The sequence below is a fragment of the Pelobates fuscus genome, chromosome 1, assembly GCF_036172605.1.
Source record: "Pelobates fuscus isolate aPelFus1 chromosome 1, aPelFus1.pri, whole genome shotgun sequence".
Classification (NCBI taxonomy): Eukaryota; Metazoa; Chordata; class Amphibia; order Anura; family Pelobatidae; genus Pelobates; species Pelobates fuscus.
In genome coordinates, this window is record NC_086317.1 from 150,488,773 (window position 1) to 150,513,428 (window position 24,656).

Sequence of the window (24,656 nt, forward strand, 5' to 3'; positions counted from 1 at the left end):
AAAGGTAAGTGTTGAAGGGGTTTTAAACACACACACTCTCAGGAACAGACGCATACACACTAGCTAACAGACACACACATTTACTGACAGAAACTCTCACTGACAAACACACACTCACTAACAGACACCAAACAGACTCACTAACAGACACATAGAAACTAACACACTGAGTAACAGACACACACAGTAACACACTCACTGACACACACACACTCACTGACACACAAACTAACACACAGTGACACTCACTAGCAGACACACACACACAAACTAACACACAGTAACACACACACAAAAACTAACACACTCACTGACACTCACTAGCAGACACACACAGTAACACACACACTGACACAAAACTAACACTAACACACATACACATACACTCTAATACTAACACACATATACACACACTCTAATACTAACATTAACACACACACATACTCTAATACTAACACACATACACACACACTCTAATACTAACACACATACCCACACACGTTTTTTTTTAAATTTAATCCCCCAGCCTCCCTACCTTTGGGAGTGCTGAGGGGATTCCCTGGGGTCCAGTGGGGCTGCCCGGCGGCCGGTCTTGCGGGCGCACGAGGGAGCACTCTCCCCTGAGCGCTCTCTGTTCAGCTTCCTCGCTTACTGATGCCGAAGCTGGTATATGACGTCATATTCCAGCTCCGGCATCAGTGCGGTGCGCACGAAGGAGCTGGGCAGAGAACGCTCAGGGGAGAGTGCTCCCTTGCACGCCCGCCAGCCCGCCTGGTGACACCAGGGCCAACCGCGACCCCTGCGACCGCGGTATGTACGCCACTGCTTGTAAGATTTAAAACAGTATTTTTTTCTGTGTGCGTGATTTTTCCTTAATCTGTATTTTGCATGTATGCTGGTCTTTACAGCAGAACCCGTACTACGAAATGCATTTTCTGGGTGTTTCCTTAAATTCCCCTTTTTTCTATGTTTCAAAATCAATTCATCTGACATGTTAATCACGTGAATTATTTGCTAATACAATAAACCTGCCCATCGCTTTCTGAACCATTCTGAGACAACAGAGGCATTGATCTATTACAATGACAACATACAAAGTTTTTCTGAAGTTTGGGATTGGTAAGGACAATCACTACAGGACTGAAAGCTGAATATGAACATGCTAAGAAGATCCGTATCTCATTCGTACTAGGACTAACATTAGAGAGAGTCAGGGTATAAATCCACATGGAATTATCTAATCCAAATAACAAAACATACAGGGTAACCAATGAGATGACTGATCTAGATGCCTTTTGCTCAACAGTTCTTTTTTGAGATTTGTCTGAACTCCTCATACCTTTCAACGATTTCTCATGACGAAGCAATGTGTACACAATATAACTATTTGCCATTGCCATTAGTCCTACAAAAATAAAATCCCTAAGAGCATAAAATGAGCCATTGACCATATATGACACATATGTTAAAAAGTCAAAGTCACAGTAGACCAAGTGCAAAGTGTATGGTGAGGTTGTAATGTTTCTCCTGGCACGGGAATTCAAGATGCTATAAGGATACATGCAGATGTTAAGGAACCACAACATTATTATGATAATCAGAACATTTTGTGTTATCTTTTTTTTAATATAAATCCAAACCTTTGTGCTTGGAGCAATGAGGACACACTGGTAACAACTTAGTAAACTGGTTACACAAATAGACATTGCCCGACTAACTCTGAAAGTAAGGATGGTCAATTTACACTCGGGGTCATCCAGTAAATCTTCTACACCCAAGGCATCCAAGGATTGTGGGATAATACGGGAAAAGATAATAAGTAGATTTGCCACAGCTAGTGTCATCAATAAGATGTTGGCAGGAAGAAGTTTCTTCTCAAGCAGCCTAATGTAAGAGAACTGCAGCAAAATAAAAACATTTCCTGGAATCCCAATTATCACCAGAAGGAGAAAACCTGCAGCTTTGATAACTATCAGGATGTCCATGGTAATTCTGGAGACTGTGCTATAGCTGAAAAAAAAAAAAGAATGTCGTCATTTTAAAGTCAATGATGCTGCTTTACACTTTCATGTTATTTTATTTACTTGTGTTTCAATAGCATCAGCATAACACATTCAAGTGTACATTTTTATCATTATTTTCATCGTTGATGTGAAACATATTATCTCATTTGGAAACTTAAACATAGCAGCTACACCCTTATTAGAAATACTTAATTTGTATGATGTAGAAAAAAGACCCCCTATCATAGACAAGTAAAATAACACATCCCTGCATTTTGCTACTCTCAAACTAGTGTTACTATTACCCAAAAAAACAAATAGTACTTGCACTCAATCACACCTTAGGCCATTTGAAGGGATACAACATCCCGAGCGCGCAGCCCCAGATCTGCCTACCTCTATCCTGCTGCTACCTCTATCCTGCTGCTACCTCTATCCTGCTGCTACCTCTATCCTGCTGCTACCTCTATCCTGCTGGAACTCTCACAGACACAGTGAAGGAGATCTACAGTGGAAGAACTCATCCTTTTCCTACTTTCTGGAGAATCTGCACCTAAAGATTATCCACCAGGAGGCCTCCTTCAATACCTTTAGGTGAGATCTAACCTAGACTTTACTACAGAACTTTTTTTTATTTTTTCATTATATATATTTTTTCATAATTTTTTCACATTTCGCATATTTATTTTTTTCATTCAATTTTGTATTGGATCTACTACCATACACTTTGGATTGGGACAGATCATTGACTCTTTGAGTATATTTCAGGAACTCTGCTGCACAAGTTATTGACACCTGTGTGCTCTTTATTGATCCTAGTTATTTGCTTTTTGCATAGGGACTGTTGGCAGGCAGTATTGTATATGTGTATTTATTTTGCACTTTATTGTACATAGTTTTAGTATTTATGATGATTTGGCACTAAGCACTTTAAGTTATGTTTTGCACTATAAATATGGTGGCGTAGCTATTTAAACTGGAATATATTTATCTTTACATAGGATAGATTAGCACTCTTTCCTATACTACTATGTTGTGTCAATAAATTAATCTTTTTCAATTTTGCTATAAAATTGAGTGCAGTATCCTTTTGGTATTTAGTGTTACTTTTATAATGAGAATCTAAACTAAAACATTCTGAATCCAATGAATGTTCTCTTAAACGGATACTATAGGCAAGTTTTACCTAATAAAGCAGTCTTTTTGTATACTTCACACCCCTGCAGTCTCACTGCTCAATTATCTGCCATTTAGGAGTTAAATCATTTTGTTTATGCATCCCTAGTCACACCTCCCGGCGTATAACCTACATAGCCTTCCTAAACACTTCCTGTAAAGAGAGGTGTAATGTTTAAACTTTGTTTATTGCAAAATCAGGTTTTTGTTTAGAATATCATGTCTCCTGTTTTGTTTTTTAATAGATTGTTAGTTTTGCAGTAGTCTTATGTGTGTAATTAAAGTTTAACGTCGAAGAAGATAAAAAAACTTCTAAACTAAGTTTAAGATTTGATTGAAAATGATTTTTTTTTCCATGCAGGCTGTGTGACTCACAGCCAGGGGATGTGTGGCTAGAGCTGCATAAACAGAAACAAAAGCGATTCAACTCCTAAATAGCAGAACATTTTGCAGTGGGGCAGCCTGGCATGATCTATACATCAAAACAGCTTTATTAAGCAAAAGTATGTGTTTGGCAGATATGTCATGTCATCTATAATTATTTTATTATGATATGATATTGTGAACGTATGTCTATTATTTATTTTGTCTTGTGTGGTTTTGGTGGAAAAATGTTTAAATTATTTTTTTAACAAAATTAACTTTTCTTACAACTGTGTTCCTTGAAAAATTAATCCACACACTGGAAAGAATAACATCTTAGCTGAGCAAGCCATTGCATGTATGTGCCTCTTGTTAACGGTCACGTTTTCATGTTTTAGTACATATAATCTTCTCAGAACCTCTGAAAATGCATGCTTGAACCAATTATATCCCCACATCATCCCCATTTTTTCTATCTACACTGATCAATTTGAGCATGTGTGTCAGTGTTTGTGTGTATTTGTGCATGTGTGTCAGTGTTTGTGGATCTGTGCATGTGTCAGTGGATCTGTGCATATGTGTTAGTCATTGTGTGACTGCAAGTATCTCTAGGAATGTATCAGTGTTTATATGTCTGTCTGCATCTGTGTGTGTGTGTGTGTAATGTGCACATGCAAACACCAACACTACACAGAAACACACCCCTGCATTCAAACGCCAACACTACACACAAGCATACACTTGCATTCAAATGCCAACACTATACACAAACATATCCCTGAATTGACACACTAATACTATACACAAACATACCACTACATTCAAATGCCAACATTGTACACAATAAAGCCATGCATTTAAATGCCAGCAGTGCAGACAAAGACGTCATTGCAAGCAAACACTGAGAGTGCAAAAAAGCCCTGCATATAAACACCAATACTGTAATACCGTAGAAAATACACTTTGACATTTAACATCAGCATTATACCCCAAAACACAAACATTCACATGCAAAACCATGCATACATTCACACACAATCACTGCACACAGATACAGCCCTGCAATGATGGCTTGCTGCTTGATGAGACAAAGGAAAGGGGACAAATCCTTAATTCTGCTGCCAAGTGGGGGGTTTCCACAGACAGTTGTGCAAGCAACACAATATTACCCACTAACTAATGCATAACTCCTTTACTGCCAGAGCAACAAACCACTAAATGATAATTAACCCATTCTGTGTTAGAGACCTCAGAGACCTGTACCTGGCATTTAACCCCTTGCCTAAATGCCATCAAAACCCCTAAAGTATCAACAACCAATAATATTAGGGACAGATTCCTGGCATTTTAAATCTTTCTTGATGATTTCTAGATGAACTATTTAACCCTCCTGTTCCAGAAGGAGAATATCAGTGTAACATTTAACCCTGGCTTCTCATTGACAAAAAAGATAGATCTCTGAGTCTAATGTATCAAGAAACAAGACACCTCGCACTCTGGTTCCACCTTAAAATCTAGACACTATCTCTGGAGGTGCTCTGTGTAATAATGGACTCTATCAATTTGTCCAAGTACCAGAAGACCAGAAGAATGGGTAGCACTCCAGGATATAAGTGGTAACTATTTATTAGAGGGTAAGTCATCTCAGAAGTGCAATGTTTTGGCTTGTCCGAGCCTTAATCACACAGTTACCACTTGTACTCTTGAGTGCTGCCTAATGAGTGACCCTAAACTGTAGGAGAGTTTCTTGTAATTGTTTCATATTATAGCATTAAACACATGAAGAGGCTAGAGAGACAGACAACCAGACAATGTAATTGTATTGGCTTCTGTGGGCATTGCTCCTGCCTTAGCAATTTGTCCTCAAAGTAGACCCATTTGGCCTTGATAAATATGGTGACACGATACTAACCTATTCATACTTGGAAACCAGGGTCACATATGATGATATTCTGAATAATTATATGAAAATAAGACTTGCCTTACACATATCATCTGCAGCATGCACTGTAATATCCTAATGCAGGGAAGAGGTTAATCCCAGCAAACCGCATTGTTGGCAATTAAGTCCTTAGTTTATCTATTACATGTGTAATAGGTGACAGGACTCACCTCTTCGCTCGCAGTCCGTAACCTTGCTGAGTGTTCAGTGAATATCAATTACAGCTTCCACCTGTATTTATAATCCAAATCCATCCCACAAGAGATCAATTAGCTTGAGAAGCTAATAGGGGTATTTAAATAGATTGCATGGTTCACTAATTCCGACAGGGTTATTCACTAAAGTGAGAATTGTCTGGAATTCAAAGTGAATTCAAAGTGAATTTCAAATTTAGGCCAACACATCTTATGTAAAAGCATAGCTGACTCGGATAATCATACCAATTCAGCTATTTTGGCCTTACATTTGAAATTCACTTAAAATTCATTTTTGATTTCCGACAGTTCTCACTTTTGGCTGAGAAATTCATTATAGTTTGCGTGGCTCTGTACTGAATGGAGCAAAACCACCTGGCCTGAATTTAAAATCCAGACACGATTATTTCAAAAATGCATTATTTTTTAAAAACACCTGACATTCTTTCCATGACTTGACCCCTGGATTAAAGTGGGAATTACATTTAATTAAATATGATAAAATGTAAAAGTACTAAAAATGCAGTTATGTTGATAGCCTAAATTGAATTTTGGGACTACAACTAGTTGCATGGGTGTCCTGAAGGTGGATTAAGGGACCTCCTGACTTTAAAATGGTAACACTTAGACAGGCTGTGACCTTCCCTACCTTCACAGTTTCATATGTCAATGTAATTTTGCTTTAGAAGACTGGAGCCATTACAAGTTTTATGTTTGATGACAAACTGCATGCACCCCGACTGTACCAACTCTGATGGGACCACCCTAGTTTTGGACTTGTGCCCCAAATCCTCTGATTTTGTTCCCATGTCTCATGCACTTTAGCAGCGTTCTCTGCAGGGTCTACCCAAATTGGGGCCAGCCTGGAAACTGTGAGTCAGCCTTGGGTGCATTCACAAGGCAGATGTGAACCTTCTCAAGGCAACCCTACCCCCTTTATGGTTAGATCTACTCATTTTGGGCATCTTCAATGAATGAAGTGCTGTCACTGGCACACCCCTTAAGACTGGCCCATCCCTTGTCCCGATTTCATACCATCTGGGAAGCATGTACCTGCAGTCCACAAAATGTTATTCAGTTAGAGAAGAACCACTGATGGCACACTTCAAACAGTAATCATTATATTTATTGAGCTAGATTGCTTGGTTCAGATTTATACTGCATTAATTTGATCTGTCAAAGAAAGACTATAGCATAAAAATGTATATTTTATACACTAGTGTTACCCTACCTATTTGGATTATTGGGCCCCCCAGAACTAAACAAAAAAATATGTTTTACCCTCACTATTCCACTGTGAGGGTCTCTCAGGCTGCCATGCCTTCTGTGCTGATGATTAGTGATGTCCCGAACGGTTCGCTGGCGAATAGTTCCTGGCGAACGGATGCGATGTTCGGTCTGCCCCCTATTCGTCATCATTGAGTAAACTTTGACCATGTACCTCACAGTCAGCAGACACATTCCAGCCAATCAGCAGCAGACCCTCCCTCCCAGACCCTCCCACCTCCAAGACAGCATACAATTTAGATTACTTCTGAAGCTGCATTTTTTTTTTTTTTTTTTTTAGACAGAAGTGTGCTATATTTGAGCATGCTAGGCTGAACGTGCGTATATCATGGCTAGTTGCAGAGGTTATGAGTATATAGCAGTACATTGTTGTGAAAGATGGCTGTCATGTTTAGGGTGTAGCTTGCATGACCGTTATCAACTGTGTATTTATATCAGCAGCTCCACCACTAGTTTTAAATCAAGTGTGAGTCGCCCCATGAGATGAGACTAGTGAATAACATAATACATGAACGGTTAAGGTAAAGGCATGTAAGGAACTACGACAATAAACTCTTTAGGAGGTGAAATCATGACATGTTTAAACGCTTGCTACTTTACGATTAGTTAATGTGCAGAGAGCAGTTCATGTGATCAAAGGCATGGTGTGGAGGATCGGCTATAGTGGGACATGCTTGGCAGGCTGCTGTTTACTGCTTGTGCTCATCCGATCCCTTCTGGGTGCTAGGTGCAGACCCTGGGAGTCCCTGATACCTGGAACAACAAAGGCAAGTCTCTGGCTGAGTGCCGGGTTCGCGGCTTGAGGTGGTGGAAGCTTGCTTTGTCGGGTGGTCGGATCTGTCCCGGTGGTGCTTCACGTCCGGTGTGGGATTGTGGTGGCTTAAGGTGGAGGCGAGTGCTTGACGTGGGGCAGGCTCTGCATTTCTGTTTGTGCCTCCGGTCCCGTCTTCGACGCCTTTTGCGTTGGTGGATTTTAATGGGGACTGCTTCGCTTAGCTGTGGTGGATCTTTTTGGTGCTGTGGTGGAGCTTGTTGGGGCTTCCTGCTTGTTATTTGCTTCCAAAATTGATTAAAGAGTTTGTCCAGCTTAGACTCAATATCCTGCCATGCTTTGCTGGTACCAGGAGGACACGCGGCTGCCGCCATATTGGGAGAGTCGCAGATGAGTATGTCAGCCTGGGCGGCTGTGCTCTGTGCGTCCATTAGCTCCAGACAGCCTCTCAGGGGTGGACCGGGATAACCCCCACCGATCCGAGGGGGGGGGTAACGGAGCTCCTGCCGGGAAGTAGCTGCTCCTGGGCATCCCAGGATTGGGAGATCAGCCGCCTCTCCTGCCCGGTGAGCACCAGGCCACACTTGCCACGCGGAGGTAAGTAAGACTCTGTCGAGTTGCTGACCACTATTAATCATGTCGGTTCGGTCAGGTAGGAGCAACATTGCTGGGTCATCCCCTTCTGGGGTGAAATTCGCTTGTTGATAGCTGCTTAAAGTGAGATATTGATGGAGCTCACATGAAGTGCGTCTTTCCTCCATGACAGCTAGGCCCCGCCCCGGGAAGCTGCATTCTTAGTGAGAGGAGGGACAGTTTAGCTGCTGCTGATTTAATAGGGAAATCGATAGCTAGGCTAGTGTATTCAGTGTCTACTACAGTCCTGAATGACTCATCTGATCTCTGCTGTAAGGACAGCACCCCAAAAAGCCCTTTTTAGAGCTAGAACATCAGTCTGCTTTTTTTTTTTTCTGTGTAATCTAATTGCAGTTGCCTGCCTGCCAGCGTGTGTGTCAGGCTCACAGCGTATACTGTGCCCACTGACCCAGTGCCACCACTCATATCTGGTGTCACAATAGCTTGCATTTAAAAAAAACAAAACTTTTTTGACTGTAATATAATAGCAGTCAGTTTCCTTCACACATGTGCGTTTCAGGGCCTGCCAGGGAACAGTGTCACACCAGTGCAACTCATATCTGGTGTAACAGTAGTGTACATTAAAAAAAAAATAAAAATTTGACTGTGAAATAATAGCAGTGAGTTTCCTTCACACGTGTGCGTTTCAGGGCCTGCCAGGGCACAGTGTCACACCAGTGCAACTCATATCTGGTGTAACAGTAGTGTACATTTAAAAAAAATAAAATACAGGGGGTTTGTTGTCGACTTTCAGGGACCCTTGGTGTTGTACGTGGCTGGGTGGAGGAAGAGAACTTCAATGACATCAGTGAGGACAATGAACGGGACATGGCTAGCTTGGTATCCAACCTTGTGCAAATGGGGAGTTTGCGGTTGTGCAAATGGACTGTTTGCGGTTGTTTGCGGTGCGTTAAACGGGGAGTTTGGTCTGTCACTGTGAAGCGGGCGTAACCCTTACACTACCTGATCGATACAACATCATACCTGATGTTTTAAAGCACGTTATTCCAAACAATTTAGGAATGTTAGGTGATTTATGCCCTTTATGGATTAAAACCAGACTCTGCATCAACTATGTAATTTTCCATGGGAGTTTTGCCATGGATCCCCCTCCGGCATGCTACAGTCCAGGTGTTAATCCCCTTGAAACAACTTTTCCATCACTATTGTGGCCAGAAAGAGTCCCTGTGGTTTTTATTCGCCTGCCTATTGAAGTCTATGGCGGTTCGCCCGGTTCGCCCGTTCGCAAACATTTGCGGAGGTTCGCATTCGCCGTTTGTGAACGGAAAATTTTATGTTCGCGACATCACTACTGATGATCATCAATCATGATTGAAGCTTTAAGGACCATTTTCCATACCCTCCCTAATCAGTGGCATACACACAACCCATGGGGCCCCGGTGCGAAAACTGATCCGTGGGCCCCCCCCACGCACTTACTCTGCGTGGGCTGGGGCCGCAACACATGGCGGCGGGCACCTGGTCACAGGGGTGCGACCCCTGCGACCGCGGTATGTACGCCAGTGCATGCAGATACACATACACTTAAAGGACCACTACAGACACCCAGATCACATCAGCTCAATGAGTGGCCTGGGTGCCAGGTCCCTCTAGTTTTAACCCTGCAGCTGAAAATATAGCAGTTTTAGAGAAACTGCTATGTTTTACTGAGGGTTAGTGGCTGTCTCATTGACAGCCGCTAGAGGAGCTTCTGCAATTGTCACAGTGAGAAGACGCTGAACGTCCATAGGAAAGCATTGAGTAATGCTTTCCTATGGGCGGTTTGAATGCGCGCGCGGCTCTTGCCACGCATGCGCATTCGGAGCTCAGAAGCGGATCGGGGCGGAGAGATCCCCAGCGCCAAGGGAGTCCGGCGCTGGAGAAAGGTAAGTGCTTAAGACACACACACACACTCTCACGAACAGACGCATACACACTAGCTAGCAGACAGAGGCGGCTCTAGACTTTATGAGGCCTTAGGCGAAATGCAAACATGAGGCCCCACTAACAAAAAAGTGTCACATATACACATTGATGCACTGTCTACCTGTGTATGTGCCTGAGAGTGTGTCTGACAGAGAGTATCCTTGTGTGTGTGAATGTATGTCTCTGTGAGCATGTTTGCGTTTTTGTCTGAGACCCTATGTGTATGGGGTAGTTGCTTTAAGTGTGTTGTGTGTATAGGGGGTGATGGTGAGAGGGAGAGACGGGTGATGGTGAGAGGGGGGTGATGGTGTGGGGGTGATGGTGAGAGGGAGAGGGGAGGGTAATGGTGAGAGGGAGAGGGGGTGCGATGGTGAGAGGGAGAGGGGGTGCGATGGTGAGAGGGAGAGGGGGTGCGATGGTGAGAGGGAGCGATGGTGAGAGGGAGCGGGGGACAGGGGGTGCGATGGTGGGAGGGAGCGGGGGAGAGGGGGTGCGATGGTGAAAAGGAGTGGGGAAGAGGGGGTGCGATGGTGAGAGGGGGTGCGATGGTGAAAGGGAGCGGGGGGTGATGGTCAGAGGGAGTGGGGGGTGATGGTCAGAGGGAGTGGGGGGTGATGGTCAGAGGGAGCGGGGGGTGATGGTCAGAGGGAGCGGGGGGTGATGGAGTGGGGGGTGATGGAGTGGGGGGTGATGGTCAGAGGGAGCGGGGGGTGATGGTCAGAGGGAGCGGGGGGTGATGGTCAGAGGGAGCGGGGGGTGATGGTAATGTGAGAGGGAGGGGGGTGATGGTAATGGGAGAGGGAGGGGGGTGATGGTAATGTGAGAGTGAGAGGGGGTAATGTGAAAGTGAGAGGGGGTTAATGTGAGGGGCCTCGCACCCGGCGGCATACCGGGCAAGCCGCCGGGCCCCCTCCTGGTGTCAGGTCCTCGGTCAGTGACCGAGGACCTGACACACTCTGCCAACAGGCGGTTTAGGCGGCCGCAAGGCCCCCGCCAGCGCGAGGCCTTAGGCGGCCGCCTAAACCGCCTAATTAGAGAGCCGCCTCTGCTAGCAGACACACACATTTACTGACAGACACACACTTAGTGACAGACATACATACACACTCACTGACAGACAGACACACTCACTCACTTACAAAACACACAGTCACTAACAGACGCACGCGAACGAACTCACTCAGTAACAGACACACACAGTAACACACTCACTGACACACTCTAACACTAACACACACACACTCTAACACACACACCCACTAACACACTCTAACACTAACACACACACTCTAACACTCTAACACACACACTAACACACACAGACACTCTAACACTAACACACACAAACACACACACACACTCTAACACTTACACACACACACACTCTAACACTAACACACACCCACACTAACACTAACACACACACACTAAGACACACCCACTCTAACACTAACACACACACACACTAACACACATACTAACACACACACACACACTCTAACACACACACACACTCTAACACTAACACACACTCACACTCTAACACTAAAACACACACACTAACACACACACACACACTAACACACACACACTCTAACACACACACACTCTAACACACACACACTCTAACACACACACTCACGTTTTTTAAAAAAAAAATGTAATCCCTCAGCCTCCTTACCTGTGGGAGTGCTGAGGGGATTCCCTGGGGTCCAGTGGTGTCACCAGGTGGGCAGGCAGGCAGGCTGGCGGGCGCGCGAGGGAGCACTCTCCCCTGAGTGCTTCCTGCTCAGCTCCCTCACGCGCCGCGTACTGATGCCGGAGCTGGAAGATGACGTAATCTTCCGGCTCCGGTATCAGTGCGGTGCGCGAGGGAGCTGAAGAGGAAGCACTCAGGGGAGAGTGCTCCCTCGCGCACCCGCCAGCCTGCCTGCTTGCCTACCCGCTGACACCAGGGCCAGCCTCGGGGGGCCCTGAGGTGGCCGGCTCCTGGGCCCCCCAGGAGAAGAGGCTGGCCACAGTGGCATACATACCGGGTCGCAGGGCGAGCCGGGCCCGGTTGCAGCCATGACCCATGCAACCCAGGTATGTACGCCACTGTCCCTAATGCAAGCCTCTACAATTGAACGCTACAGCTTTGAGGACCATTTTTCATACCATCCTGTCAGGATTACAAGTTGATCCAGCACGCAGTACTGTGTCACACCTAGGACTAAGGATAACGTATAACCGGACCTTAGAATGGCCGGACTTAACGTCTCCAAGAATAGTCAAAATACTTGCCGAGGTCAGGGACACAGAATCAGACACAAAGATGAGGGAAAGCCAACAGTCGAGGATACCAGATATCAAGGAAGTCAAAACAAAGCCAAAGTCAAATGCCAGAAGATCAAGAACGCACCCTCGGATAACCATAGGCATTAAACCACGACATACAACAGAAAATATGCACAACGTGGAAGTAGGTATAGTGTACTAGCTCAAAAACACCTGTAAAGTGGTATCCCCTACACCACTTAAAACATAGAATTATACATACATAAAACAAGTGGAGCTTTTAGATTTCAGCAGGCGTTCTGTAAAAGTAAAATACATACAGAAAATAGTGCAATATGTCTATAACACAGTATATAGAAAAGGGTTAAAAGATTTGTCAAACTCACAAGCCTGGAGTCATACCCTCATATGACTCTGGTGCTATAAGCCTCTGGACCATTTGGGGGTTGTCCAGACCCTTCTTTGGCAGCGTGCTGGATGTTGAGTAATTCCTTTGGTGCCTTTCTGACTGGTTTCCAAAATAGGAGTAAGTACCCAGTGTGTCAGGATTTAAAAAACGATTTATTCCAAAGAAATATAAAAACAAGATATCTATAATAAAAAATACTTATCCCAGGTAATACTGGGTAGACTCAATAGTCTCAAGTTCAAGTAGATAGTCCAAAACGCGTTTCGCCTTCTCATAAGGCTTCCTCAGTTGGCTGTTCTGTGTTCCGTCTGTTCCAGTGGCTTTTTAAATGCCTTGTTTGCCGACAGGGCACTGAGCAAGAGGAGAACTGGGCCTAAATACCCCTCCTGTGGATCCGATTGGCTGTAACCAGCTTTTGACCCCTTAGGCAGTTACCAGGTTTCCATTTGCATAATTACTGCTCAGCACAAACCCTCCTGTGGATTTGATTGCTGCTCGGCACAACTTTTCCTGTCAGGACAGTAATGTTGCTCAGTACAACTTTTCCTGTCAGGACAGTAATGTTGCTCGGCCCAACTTTCCCTGCCAGGACAGTAATGTTGCTCGTCACAACTTTTCCTGTTAGGACAGTAATGTTTCTCGGCACAACTTTTCCTCTCAGGACAATAAATGCCATTAACTACATTCTTATGTGTGGATAAATACGTGATACATCCCTACTGCAAGCCTCTACAATTGCACGCTATAGCTTTAAGGTCCATTTTCCATACCATCTCTACTGCAAGCCTCTACAATTGAACGCTACAGCTTGAAGGCCCATTTTCCATACCATCCCTACTGCAAGCCTCTACAATTGAACGCTACAGCTTGAAGGCCCATTTTCCATACCATCCCTACTGCAAGCCTCTACAATTGAACGCTACAGTTTTAAGGCCCATTTCCCATACCATCCCTACTGCAAGCCTCTACAATTGAATGCTACAGCTTTTTTTTTTTTATTGGCAATTTATAGAAATTCACAGTCTTATTGCAGGGTATGCGGGTTACAATCACGTTTGCAGCATAGATAATACAGTATAGTGTACATTGTCATTTTACAGTCATATCTTTCCATTGGTAAGAACATGTCGTGAACATACATAGATTAGTAATACATAGATTATCATAGATTAACATAATATCCTGACAAATGCTATACGTATACTTGTTTGTGTTGCCTTCTTTACAAGTCCAGTGGACGTGTAAGTCAAAAATTTCCTTTCTCCCTGCTGATATTGGTACAGTTTATTTATTTATTAGCTTTTTTGTGAACAATAAGAAGGGGAACTTTTTTCTAGGGGATCCTGGTGTTACTTAGTAGCTCCCCTCCCTCCCCCCTTTTCTCCCCTTCTCTCACCGATCGCTACATTATACTCAATTACACCCTTGCTTTTTTATTCTTTCCATTTTTTCTGCCTATATGGTTACATGGGAATTTTCCCCTACCTCTGGCCAATTTACTATAGCAATCAGCACAATTACTGGCCAGCTCTAGGGGTAAACTTTTTTACTGGTGATATCATGCTTCTAATAAGGATTTAATAAAGGCAGTTGCCATTTGACTATTTAGCATAGCACCAGTATAAGAATTTGGGGAGCCTCTTTTTCTCTCCCATTTCCCTTCCCATGTACACATCACACTACTGACGGGACGTATTGGAGGCACAGACCCCCACAGTTGTCAAACGTATCATCATGCCAGTATAACATATTTCTCTATTTAGTTCTAGATGGGCTGTATTGAGTGTGAGTTTCTTATTCTCATACAATATATATGACCACTGCCCGTTCGTTAATTGTCTCCCTAATTCCGATTCCCATGCTTTTACAAATTGTAGTGTATGTGGATCTAGCGATCGGTGATGGTGATTGTACAGTGTGGATATTAGCTTAAGTGTTTTTTTCATCTTTGTGCAAAGGCTTTCCAGTGCAGTTAAATTTCCCCATCTGTCACCCGTAGGTAGTATGCTTTTATTTTTCTGTAACCACGAGCTTATCTGTCTGTGTGCAAATTCGGCTGCGTTGGTAATTGGTAAGTGTTTTGCAGTTGCCTGAATGGGATTACTTCTCCCCGATCAAACAACTGATGTAAGTATGTTAGTCCCTTACTGTTCCAGGACGCCATGTTCAATGAAGGTATTAGTCCATAAAAGGAGTCTAGGAGGAAGGATGGAGAGAGCCTCCCATCGAGTCCCCTCTCCTTGTGAAATCTGTCCCATTCTCGTAGTGTTGTGGCTGTGAGTGGTGACATGTCTTTATATTTTTTCCTAAGTTGTGGAGGGGTCCACGCTAGGTGCGTTATTTGTTGTCCCCAGTGTATTCTGCTTCTACGGTTACCCAAGGGGATGGTTTGTCATGTTGGTGTAGCTCGTTGACCAGTGGTGCGAGAATAGCCGATCTGTAATATGTAACTATGTGTGGTAATCCCATTCCACCGCCTTTGTATGTGTGGTACATGGTTTTTGCTGCTATTCTGGGTTTCCTATTGGTCCAGACAAAGGTATTAATCAATTGCTGTGCATCTTGGAGGAATTTTTTTGATAACCCAATTTGTAATGTGCGGAATAGGTATTGCAGTCTCGGGAGAATTTTCATTTTGACTGCAGCTATCCTACCCATCCATGATATGTATTTCCCTTTCCAATTCATCAATTGCTGTTTTATGGATGTAAGAAGTTTGCCGTAATTCTCCCGGTGTAGATTCCTCTCTAATTTCGTAAATGTTATGCCTAAAAAGGTTAAGTGATCTTGTCTCCATTCGTAAGTATATTTCTGTTGAAAGGCTGTATGCAACGTCGTGGGCGCATGTAGACACATTGCCTGCGTTTTAGAGCTATTTAATTTGTAATAAGAGCAATTGCTGTATTGTTGTAAGAGAGCCTGGAGTTCCGGTATGGAAGTGAGTGGACTAGATAAGGTCGTCCGCAAACATCGTTATTTTGTGTATTTTATGTTTAATTTTCACTCCCCGGATTTGGCTGTTATCCCGTATGGCCTGGGCTAATGGCTCTAGCGCAAGAATATATAGGGCTGGGGAGAGCGGACACCCTTGCCTCGTTCCATTTGTAATATTGAACGGCTTGGATACAAACCCGCCATTCGCGACCTGTGCCGATGGTTTGGAGTACAGTGCTGAGAGTAGGGATAGAAATTGTTGTGGGAATTCAAATTTTTGTAGAACAGTTCTCAAGAACGTCCAGTGGAGTCTGTCGAACGCCTTCTCGGCGTCCAGGGACATAAAGACCCTGGGCTCTCCGGGAGGCGTCCGACTATAGAGAAGGCTGTGAAGTTTTCTAGTGCCATCAGTCCCCTGTCGCCCCCTCACAAACCCCACTTGATCCGGGTGTGTAATGAAGGGGACAAGGGCCGCTACTCGGTTAGCATAGATCTTGGCTAGGATTTTCGTGTCTGTGTTTAACAGTGAGATAGGTCTTAGATTTTTTGGTTGGTTAGGTGGTTTCTCTGGTTTTGGTAGCGTGGCAATATATGCTAATAGCATCTATGATGGCATCTCCCCTGTATGTACTATGAGGTTCAATGTGTGTACTAGGTGGGGGCTCAGGATGTGCGAAAAAACTTTATAGTAATTATTCGTGAAGCCATCTGGCCCGGGTGATTTCCCTGAAGGGAGTGTAGGAATAGTTTGTTGTAGTTCCTGCAGTGTGATCGGTTCCATCAGGGAATCCTTTTGTTGTTGTGTTAATTTTGTCAAATGTATCTGCGAGAGGAAGTCGTTAATTACAGCTTGTGTTGGTTGATGCATTTGTGAATCCTCTGTTAAATTATAGAGGTTTTGGTAATAGGTTGCTGTTTCTGCGTTAATATCTAGGGGCAGGGCCGGATTAAGAGCACAGTGGGCCTGGTGCTGACAATTATGATGGGCCTAATTACGGAATCTTATCGACCAAAAACACTAAAACAGTCATACCTCCCAAGCGTCATGTATCTGATGGAGATGGTGCTGGAGGGAAACTCATAGGATGCAGCTATAAGAAAAGACATACTCTATGCTAATCTCTCTCTTACTTATGCTTTCATCTTTCAAGTAAATCCATAACCCCTAACAGCAGTGTCCAGTGAAGCAGGAAGTCAATGGGCAGGGTAAAAGGGTGTGCCAATGGTGTGAATTACGTTATCAGACCCGTCAAAAGGGGGTGAACATGCCCAAAAAGGGGGCATGTTTGTCCAAAGAATTGGAAAGTCAGCCTGGCATGAATGCATGTCAGGCTGCTTGCAAATCCTGCAGGCTGTCCAACTAAGGGCATACTATGCAGGCAGCACCCTGAGCTTGACACAAATGCACCTCATGATGCGCTCACTCAATGCTTTCTAAGGACTGTCCCCTAGCACTCGCTGGTCCACTTGTCTCCTTACCTTCTTACTAGCAGGCAGAAGTTCCTGGTATATTGTCTGAGACAGAGAAAAGGTGTATGTAGTGAGTATAGAAGAAAGGGGACATGCCACAGTGTTAGAGAGACCAACGTCTGCATTACCTAAACTAATTTTATTGTCAGCCAGTCCACACAAGTTTTGTTCCCATACATCCCTCTTAAGCTTCCAAACTTAAAGGGACACTATAGTCACCAGAACAACTACAGCTTTTTGTATTTGTTCTGGTAAGTAGAATCATTCCATTCAGGCTTTTTGCAGTAAACACTGTCTTTTCAGAGAAAATAACTCCACTGGCCGCTCCTTAGATGGCTGCTAGAGGTGCTTCCTGGGGCAGTACTGCCTAGTGTGCAGCACTGCCATTTAGTGTCTCCACCCTATGCATGCAGACACTGAGCTTTCCTCATAGAGATGCATTGATTCAATGTATCTTTATGAGAAGATGCTGATTGGCCAGGGCTATGTTGGACTTGCTGGCTCTGCCCCTGATCTGCCTAGTTGACAGTCTAAGCCAATCCTATAGGGAAGTATTGTAATTTTCTCAGATCACCACTTCTATTGATGTCAGCAAACAGTCAGTTCAGAGGCAGAGCCAGCAGCTGCAGACTTGAATACAAGTAATATTTTGCTATATTTAGGGAGGCAAGAAGGGGCCAGGTGGTGGTTTTAACATAATAGGGTCAGAAATACATGATTGTGTTCCTGACCCTATAGTGCTCCTTTAAGCAAGAGTATGTGAAGAGTAGTTAAGGTTGCCACCTTTCTTGGAAAAAAATACCAGACTTAATCATTTGTATAATTAATTAGTTATGCGTTACATCACATGATGTAAATCACAAGGAGTCACATCAGAGAAAATTCTGTAAAATCACCAACAAACTACTCACAGTTTGATTATGCTGTATAGATGGATTGCTCCCACTGTCTCCCTGTCTCCCAGTGTCTCAGTCTCGCAAGTCACCCAGTGTCTCAGTGTCCCTATGTATCACAGTGTTAGTGTCCCCATGTCGCCCAGTCCCCTAGTCTCCCAGTGTCTCAGTGTCCCCATTTCTCCCAGTGTCCTAATGTCTCAGTGTGTCCCCATGTCACTAGGATACTGGGAACACAGTGAGACATGGGGGCACTGAGACATTTAGGGAAACTGGGAGAAATTGGGACACTGAGACACTAGGAGACATGGGGACACTGAAACATTTTAGGACACTAAGACACTAGGGACACAGAGACATGGGAACACAGACAGTGGGGACACTGGCTGGGAGACATACACTTGGGGACACTGGGAGACATGGGGACAGTTGTGGACATAGACATGGGGACACTGGGACATATTGGGAGACATGGGGACACTAGGCACACTGAGACACTAGGAACACAGACACTGGGAGGCATGGGGACACTGAAACATTTGGGGACACTAAGACACTAGGGACACAGAGACATGGGAACACAGACACTGGGAGACTAGGGGACAATGGGAGACTAGGGGACACTGGCTGGGAAACCAACACTTGGGGACACTGGGAGACATGGGGGCAGTTGTGGACATAGACATGGGGACACTGGGTCACACTGAGAGACATGGGACACAGACACTGGGAGACTTGGGGACACTAGGGACACTGGCTGAGGGACATGGGGACACGAGGATATAGTGTCTCCATGTCTCAATGTCTCCCAATGTCCCTATGTCTCACAGCATCCCCATGTGTCTCAGCATCCCCATGTGTCCCAGTGTCTCCATGTGTCCCAGTGTCCCCTAGTGTCCCAGTGTCCCCTAGTGTCTCAGTGTCCCCATGTTTTCCAGTGTCCCCAAGTGTCTCAGTGTTCCCAGGTCTCCCAGTGTCTGTGTCCCCATGTGTCCTAGTGTCTCAGTGTCCCCTAGTGTCTGTGTCCCCATGTGTCTGTGTCCCCTAGTGTCTCAGTGTCCCCATAAGTCCCCTAGTGTCTCAGTGTCCCCATGTGTCCCTGCTGCCTTTCCCCCCTCTCTCACTTACCTGAGCTGTAGAGCTGCTGTCTGGACTCTGTGCTGTGTTGCTGCTCCGCCACGGATCAGTGAGTAGTAGAGAAAGGCAGGGATATGCTGTAACTTCCTATCCCTGCCTCTCTCCACACACAGTGACCCCTACTGGCTGGTGCTGGTATTGCAGAGTAATCTCCATTTATTCTGAGAAAAATACCTGCATTTGTATTGCCGGTATTACTGCAATACCGGCACGGCCAGGCAGCTTCAAATACTGGCTGTGCCAGTAAAATACCAGTCAGGTGGCAAACCTAAGAGGAGTGTGTAAAAAACATGGGCCTGGCCTGGAGCTGCAGCTCCATCAGCCCCTATGTTAATCCGGCCCTGTCTAGGGGGTTGTATATCTTCCCTCTTGTGCTGGTGAGCAAGTATGGGATTTTGAATTGGGTGAGTTGATGCCTCAGTAGTGATGCTAATTTTTTCCCCGCTCTATTTCCTTGAGTGTAATGCTTCAATTTGAGTGTTTGTAAGGTGCGAGCTGTTTTTTGAAGTAGGAGATCATTTAATTGATTGGTAATTTCTTCAATTTCAATGTTAAGTCCCGGGTTGGGGTGTAAAAATTGGGCTGTATTTAGGTCACGTAGTTTGGTCAGCAGTGTAAGGCGTAGTTTCTGAGAAGTCCGGTTGAGAAAGGACGCTCTGCTAATAAGCTGACCTCTAATGACTGCTTTATGGGCCTGCCAAGATGTGGTGGGTGATATTTCAGGTTGGTTGTTAAGTTGGAAGTAATTATTTATTTCAGTTTCCAATTCCTTTGTAAAAGCGTTATTGTATAGGAGAGTATCGTTTAGTCGCCATGGGCCTTTCCCTCTGTGTTTGTAAGTGTCCTGGGTCGTGAGGGTCACTGGAGCGTGGTCTGACCACACTATGTCCCCTATGCTACTTTGTACAGTGGAGGGTAGTAAATCTCTGGATACTAGTATGACATCTATTCTAGAATGAGTTCCATGCACTCTGGAATGGAAAGTATAATTTTTTTCATTCGGGTGTTTTGTTCGCCATATGTCGTATAGATTGTAGTCAAGTAGTAGCTTAGTGATGGCTTTACATTGTGGTATTAGGGATCTGTGTCTAGGAGTTGAAGGAGACACTGTCGTGTCCATAGTCGGCTGGAGAATGTGGTTCATGTCTCCGCATACCATGACGGCAGACATGTTCTGTTGGGGTAGTTTACTCAGTACTTTATGCAGGAAATTGCGCTGGTTGGAGTTAGGGCTGTATATGCCTACCAAGGTATATATGGCGCTATTGATTTGGCAATGGATTATTAAGTATCGGCCTTGTGCGTCTGTTTTAACGTTTAGCAGCTCAAAGGTGAGCGATTTGTGGAACAAGAAGGACACTCCTCTAGTTTTGGATGAGTAAGTCGTATGATACTGTGTTGGATAGTCTTGTTTCCCAAACTCTGGTACTCTCCCACGTACAAAGTGTGTCTCTTGAAGGCACATAATATCTACTTTAGCTGTCTTAGTTTCTTCTAAAAGGACTCTACGTTTATGAGGGGTGTTCAATCCCCGTACATTATGTGAGTATATCTTCATAGTTTAATAACGTATGGAATCGTTGCATATTTCTAAGCTTACTCCTCATTCTATCTTTCTTTCGTGTGTACTTGCCAGTGGAGCTCAGATTAGGTAAGATTACCTCTGTGGGAATGATAGTGATCATAGTTGGTGTGGTCAGTAGTGTGGACTTTCGTATCCAACCGGGACTAGGGGCGGGAACATAGGGTAATGTGAACCGGGTGATAACTTAAAGTATATACAAGGATAAGTCTTGGTACTGATGGAGAGTACCGTGGGGGTGGAAACTTGCATGTTTCCGCGTCGTGGCTATGGGTCTTCCGCTGTCTCTTAAATCTTTAGGGCAGTCGGTCTTACTAGGTCAACCATACATCAATTAACAATAGTCTTACAGGATCACTGGTGTGTGCCCTGCTGTTCTAGGATGAGGTTGTCAGGGTGGCGGTCCGGTGCCCGGGACCCAGACACTATCCAGGCGGCGGTACAGGACCGGGACCCAGTATGCCCGATGTTCAGAGTAGGAGTCACAGCGTGGAGGTGGATTAGCAGGGTCTGGTGCAGGGTAACCGCACGCCCCCTGGTGTTGAGCACCAGCGTTTGTGCAGCCACATACCAAGACCCTGAATCAGCTTAAGCGGATACCAGGAACTAGGAGCATGGAAATTAAGCAGACCTCCCAGGAGCTGAATAGGGAGGCTCTGCAGCAAGATTGTATCCAGTACTAGAAACAAGGCAAGACTAGAGATAGGCACCAAACATGAAAACAAGACAGAACTAATAGAACCCAGAACCAGAGAAGGATAGTAAGCTAAACCCAGAACATATACACAAGACATGAGGAAAACATGAACATAACATGGGCATGACTGGACAGGACTGTACATGGGCTGGGTATACAAACTAAAACAAGACAAGATAACATAGGCAAAACAAGAGGAGAAATAACTAAGTACTACATATGGAAATCATGGGGATTTAGTCACACTATATGATCATACATTGCATAATCCTGCCAACAACGCCAATGTACCCCATATCTGGCAGGTCCTACACTGCCTAATGTATGCTAAAATAACCACAGATTCAGAACACATATATAGCACTTACCTGCAAGAAGGGACAGAAGCAGTGAGCAGCTGCCTGCAGGAACACTGAAACATAATGAAAGATGGAAACAAACGGGTGTGACAAATAAAACAAACATTTAAAGGAAACCTGGAGACTGGGAAATCCAGGGACGAACTATAGGAATGGACCCAGAAATCCCAGCATAAAGAAAACCAGACATAGAATAGAAAACCAAAAACCAAGAAAAACTAAACAAGAATTGTAACAAGAGTACTGGATACCAGAAGCCATTGCAGACATCTTCACAGAACAGAGCAGGACGTGGCAGAGGTTAAGTGGTATTAGAGTTAATAAAATTGGTTATGCACAACTGTGAGTACTTATGAGTATACAAACACAATTTCACCTTAAACTGTAGTTTGAGAGCAAATTCTATAGGGTAGCGTCGCGTACCTTAGTTGCCGGAAGGGCTTGTTATTTAACAATTGTCCATTGAATATCAACGGAACAGGTTTTTTTTATTATTATTTTTTTTTTAACTATGTTTCTTTTATTCTGTCTGTGTAATTTAAGGGTCGGGGATCTGCATTACTGATTGATCTCTTAGTAGTTCGACCAGTTTTATCCTCATAATATACCTGTTAAGAGGCACACTTGGAAGTTAGGTGTGTCCTCTGTGGATCTTTGTATCCCCTATAGGCTACAGTAGGCTAGGATAGACTAGTCCAGCTGTTGACCCAGACATCTATTGGTTACATGGGTATTCTTTACTCGTCAACTTAATTAGTATTAGGGAACTGTATAATCCAACGTAAAATAACCAATCACGTGTTAACATAGAAACAATAGGTTCCTTTTTTTTTTTTTTTTTTTACATGATACCTATGCTCAGTCTTTGGCCATATTGCAAGTGCACACATATGAGCAGGCTTTATACTTGCAGATGTCCATAGCTCATGCTTTGTGCCAGTCCAGCTGAATTCGTCTGGAAGGTGAGGCGTTATGTTCCGGTCCTTGGTCCATGAATCCCCATGCTTGTAGTTTACAAAGTCCATCTTCAGGTGATGTGATGACTTGGGTGGCGTTGTCTTTCGTCACCAACATTTTGGTAGGGAAACCCCACTGAAATCTGAGGCCGTGCGCTCTCACGGAGTTGGCAACTTGAGCAAATTATTTTCTTCTGCGAAGGGTGGACGCGGAAAGGTCAGCAACAATTTGCAGGTTTGGGTAATTTTCCAACGGTGTCGCTCTATTCCTGCTTGATTTGAGTATGTGCTCTTTAATATGGAAATAGTGCATTCGCAGTAGCACATCACGTGGGGCAGTTTCTGGCAGGAACCGTGGTCTGGGCAGACGGTGCACACGGTCCAGGAGTAACATGTCGGTAGGTATGTCCGGGGCATATGCGTGAAACACACCTCTGACATATGTCTGCAAGTTCTCCGGCACTATGTCTTCCGGGATCCCTCTGATGCGCAGGTTGTTCCTGCGTGCGCGATCTTCCAGATCTGTTATTTTATTTTCTGTCGCTAGTAATTTTTGCTCCAGTTGTTCCACATGAGAAGCTATGTCATTATGCGCTGTAGCAAATTCTGCCATCTTGTTCTCCATGTGGGAGGTGCGTTTGCCGAGCTCTTGCATATCTTTCCTCAGCGAATCCGCCGTGTGTTGCCACGATGTGATTAGTTTGCTTGACAGGGTGTCCAGAGCTTTCTGTAAGTAGCTCTTAGTGAGTTTATCAGAGTCCCCTTCATTCAGTGCCATCGTATTCTCCGGGCTATCCGAAGCGGAGCCGCCATCTTGTGACAAGGCCTGAGCCTCCTCCGGCTCGTGGTGCGGCTTGTTACCGAAAAAATTATTTTTCTCTGCTTTGGATGCAGTCTTCTTACCCCTCTGCTGTGCCATCTCTTAGTTGTTGATGATTTTACCATCGTATTACGCTGGATGGAGTCGGATTGCGACCCGTGATGCCGGAGTGAACGTCCATTCCTCTTGGCGGTTAGCCACGCCCCCGAATGCTACAGCTTTAAGGTACACATTTAGAATTCAGAAGATGCTCCACCGGATTTCTTTCACCTTTGCCACTAGATTACTTATTTATAATAATGTTTTCATTGTTATCTATAGTGTACTATTGTAGTATCCTGTACTTGCAGCTACATGCATTAATTAATAATCTGGCTGTTAGGATTTGATTGGTAAAATTCTAAATTGTAAATCACAACTGTTTCTTGTCCCCCTCCTTCCCCCATGCTTGCCATTCCTAGCTGTAAATACCTTGATATAACTCTTTATCTCTACCCTTCCCTAGGTCCATTTTCCATACCATCCATACTGCAAGCCTCTACAATTCTACTCGGCTCAACCCGCACACCCGCACGCCCGCCCACCCAGGTTCCCCCTAAATTTATAGCATGCTCCTACAGCTGTTTAACATTCTCACTCACTTACCTCTTCATTCTCTCTATATTCTACCAATAGCTGCAACTCTCTGTTTCCTTATTAAGCCATCACTTCCAAATTTCCCCTGCTACCTCTTGTCTCAAATCCCCACGGTATCCTTTAGATTGTAAGCTCACCGGCTATCTAGCTATGCACTTTGTTTAAAAGAGCTTAAATGGCAAGATTTCAG

The 24,656-nt window shown here is 44.4% G+C and overlaps 1 protein-coding gene across 1 annotated transcript; it reads right to left on the bottom strand.

The window, feature by feature from the left end:
• Positions 1–1,007: 1,007 nt before the first annotated feature.
• Positions 1,008–5,672, bottom strand: LOC134601110 (olfactory receptor class A-like protein 1). Its single transcript, XM_063445576.1, has 2 exons — positions 5,655–5,672; positions 1,008–2,010 (listed from the first exon to the last, which is right to left on the bottom strand). The coding sequence occupies exon 2, from the start codon at positions 1,983–1,985 to the stop codon at positions 1,008–1,010; it is 978 nt and encodes a 325-aa protein (XP_063301646.1). The 5' UTR covers positions 1,986–2,010; positions 5,655–5,672.
• Between the last annotated feature and the right edge of the window lie 18,984 nt (positions 5,673–24,656).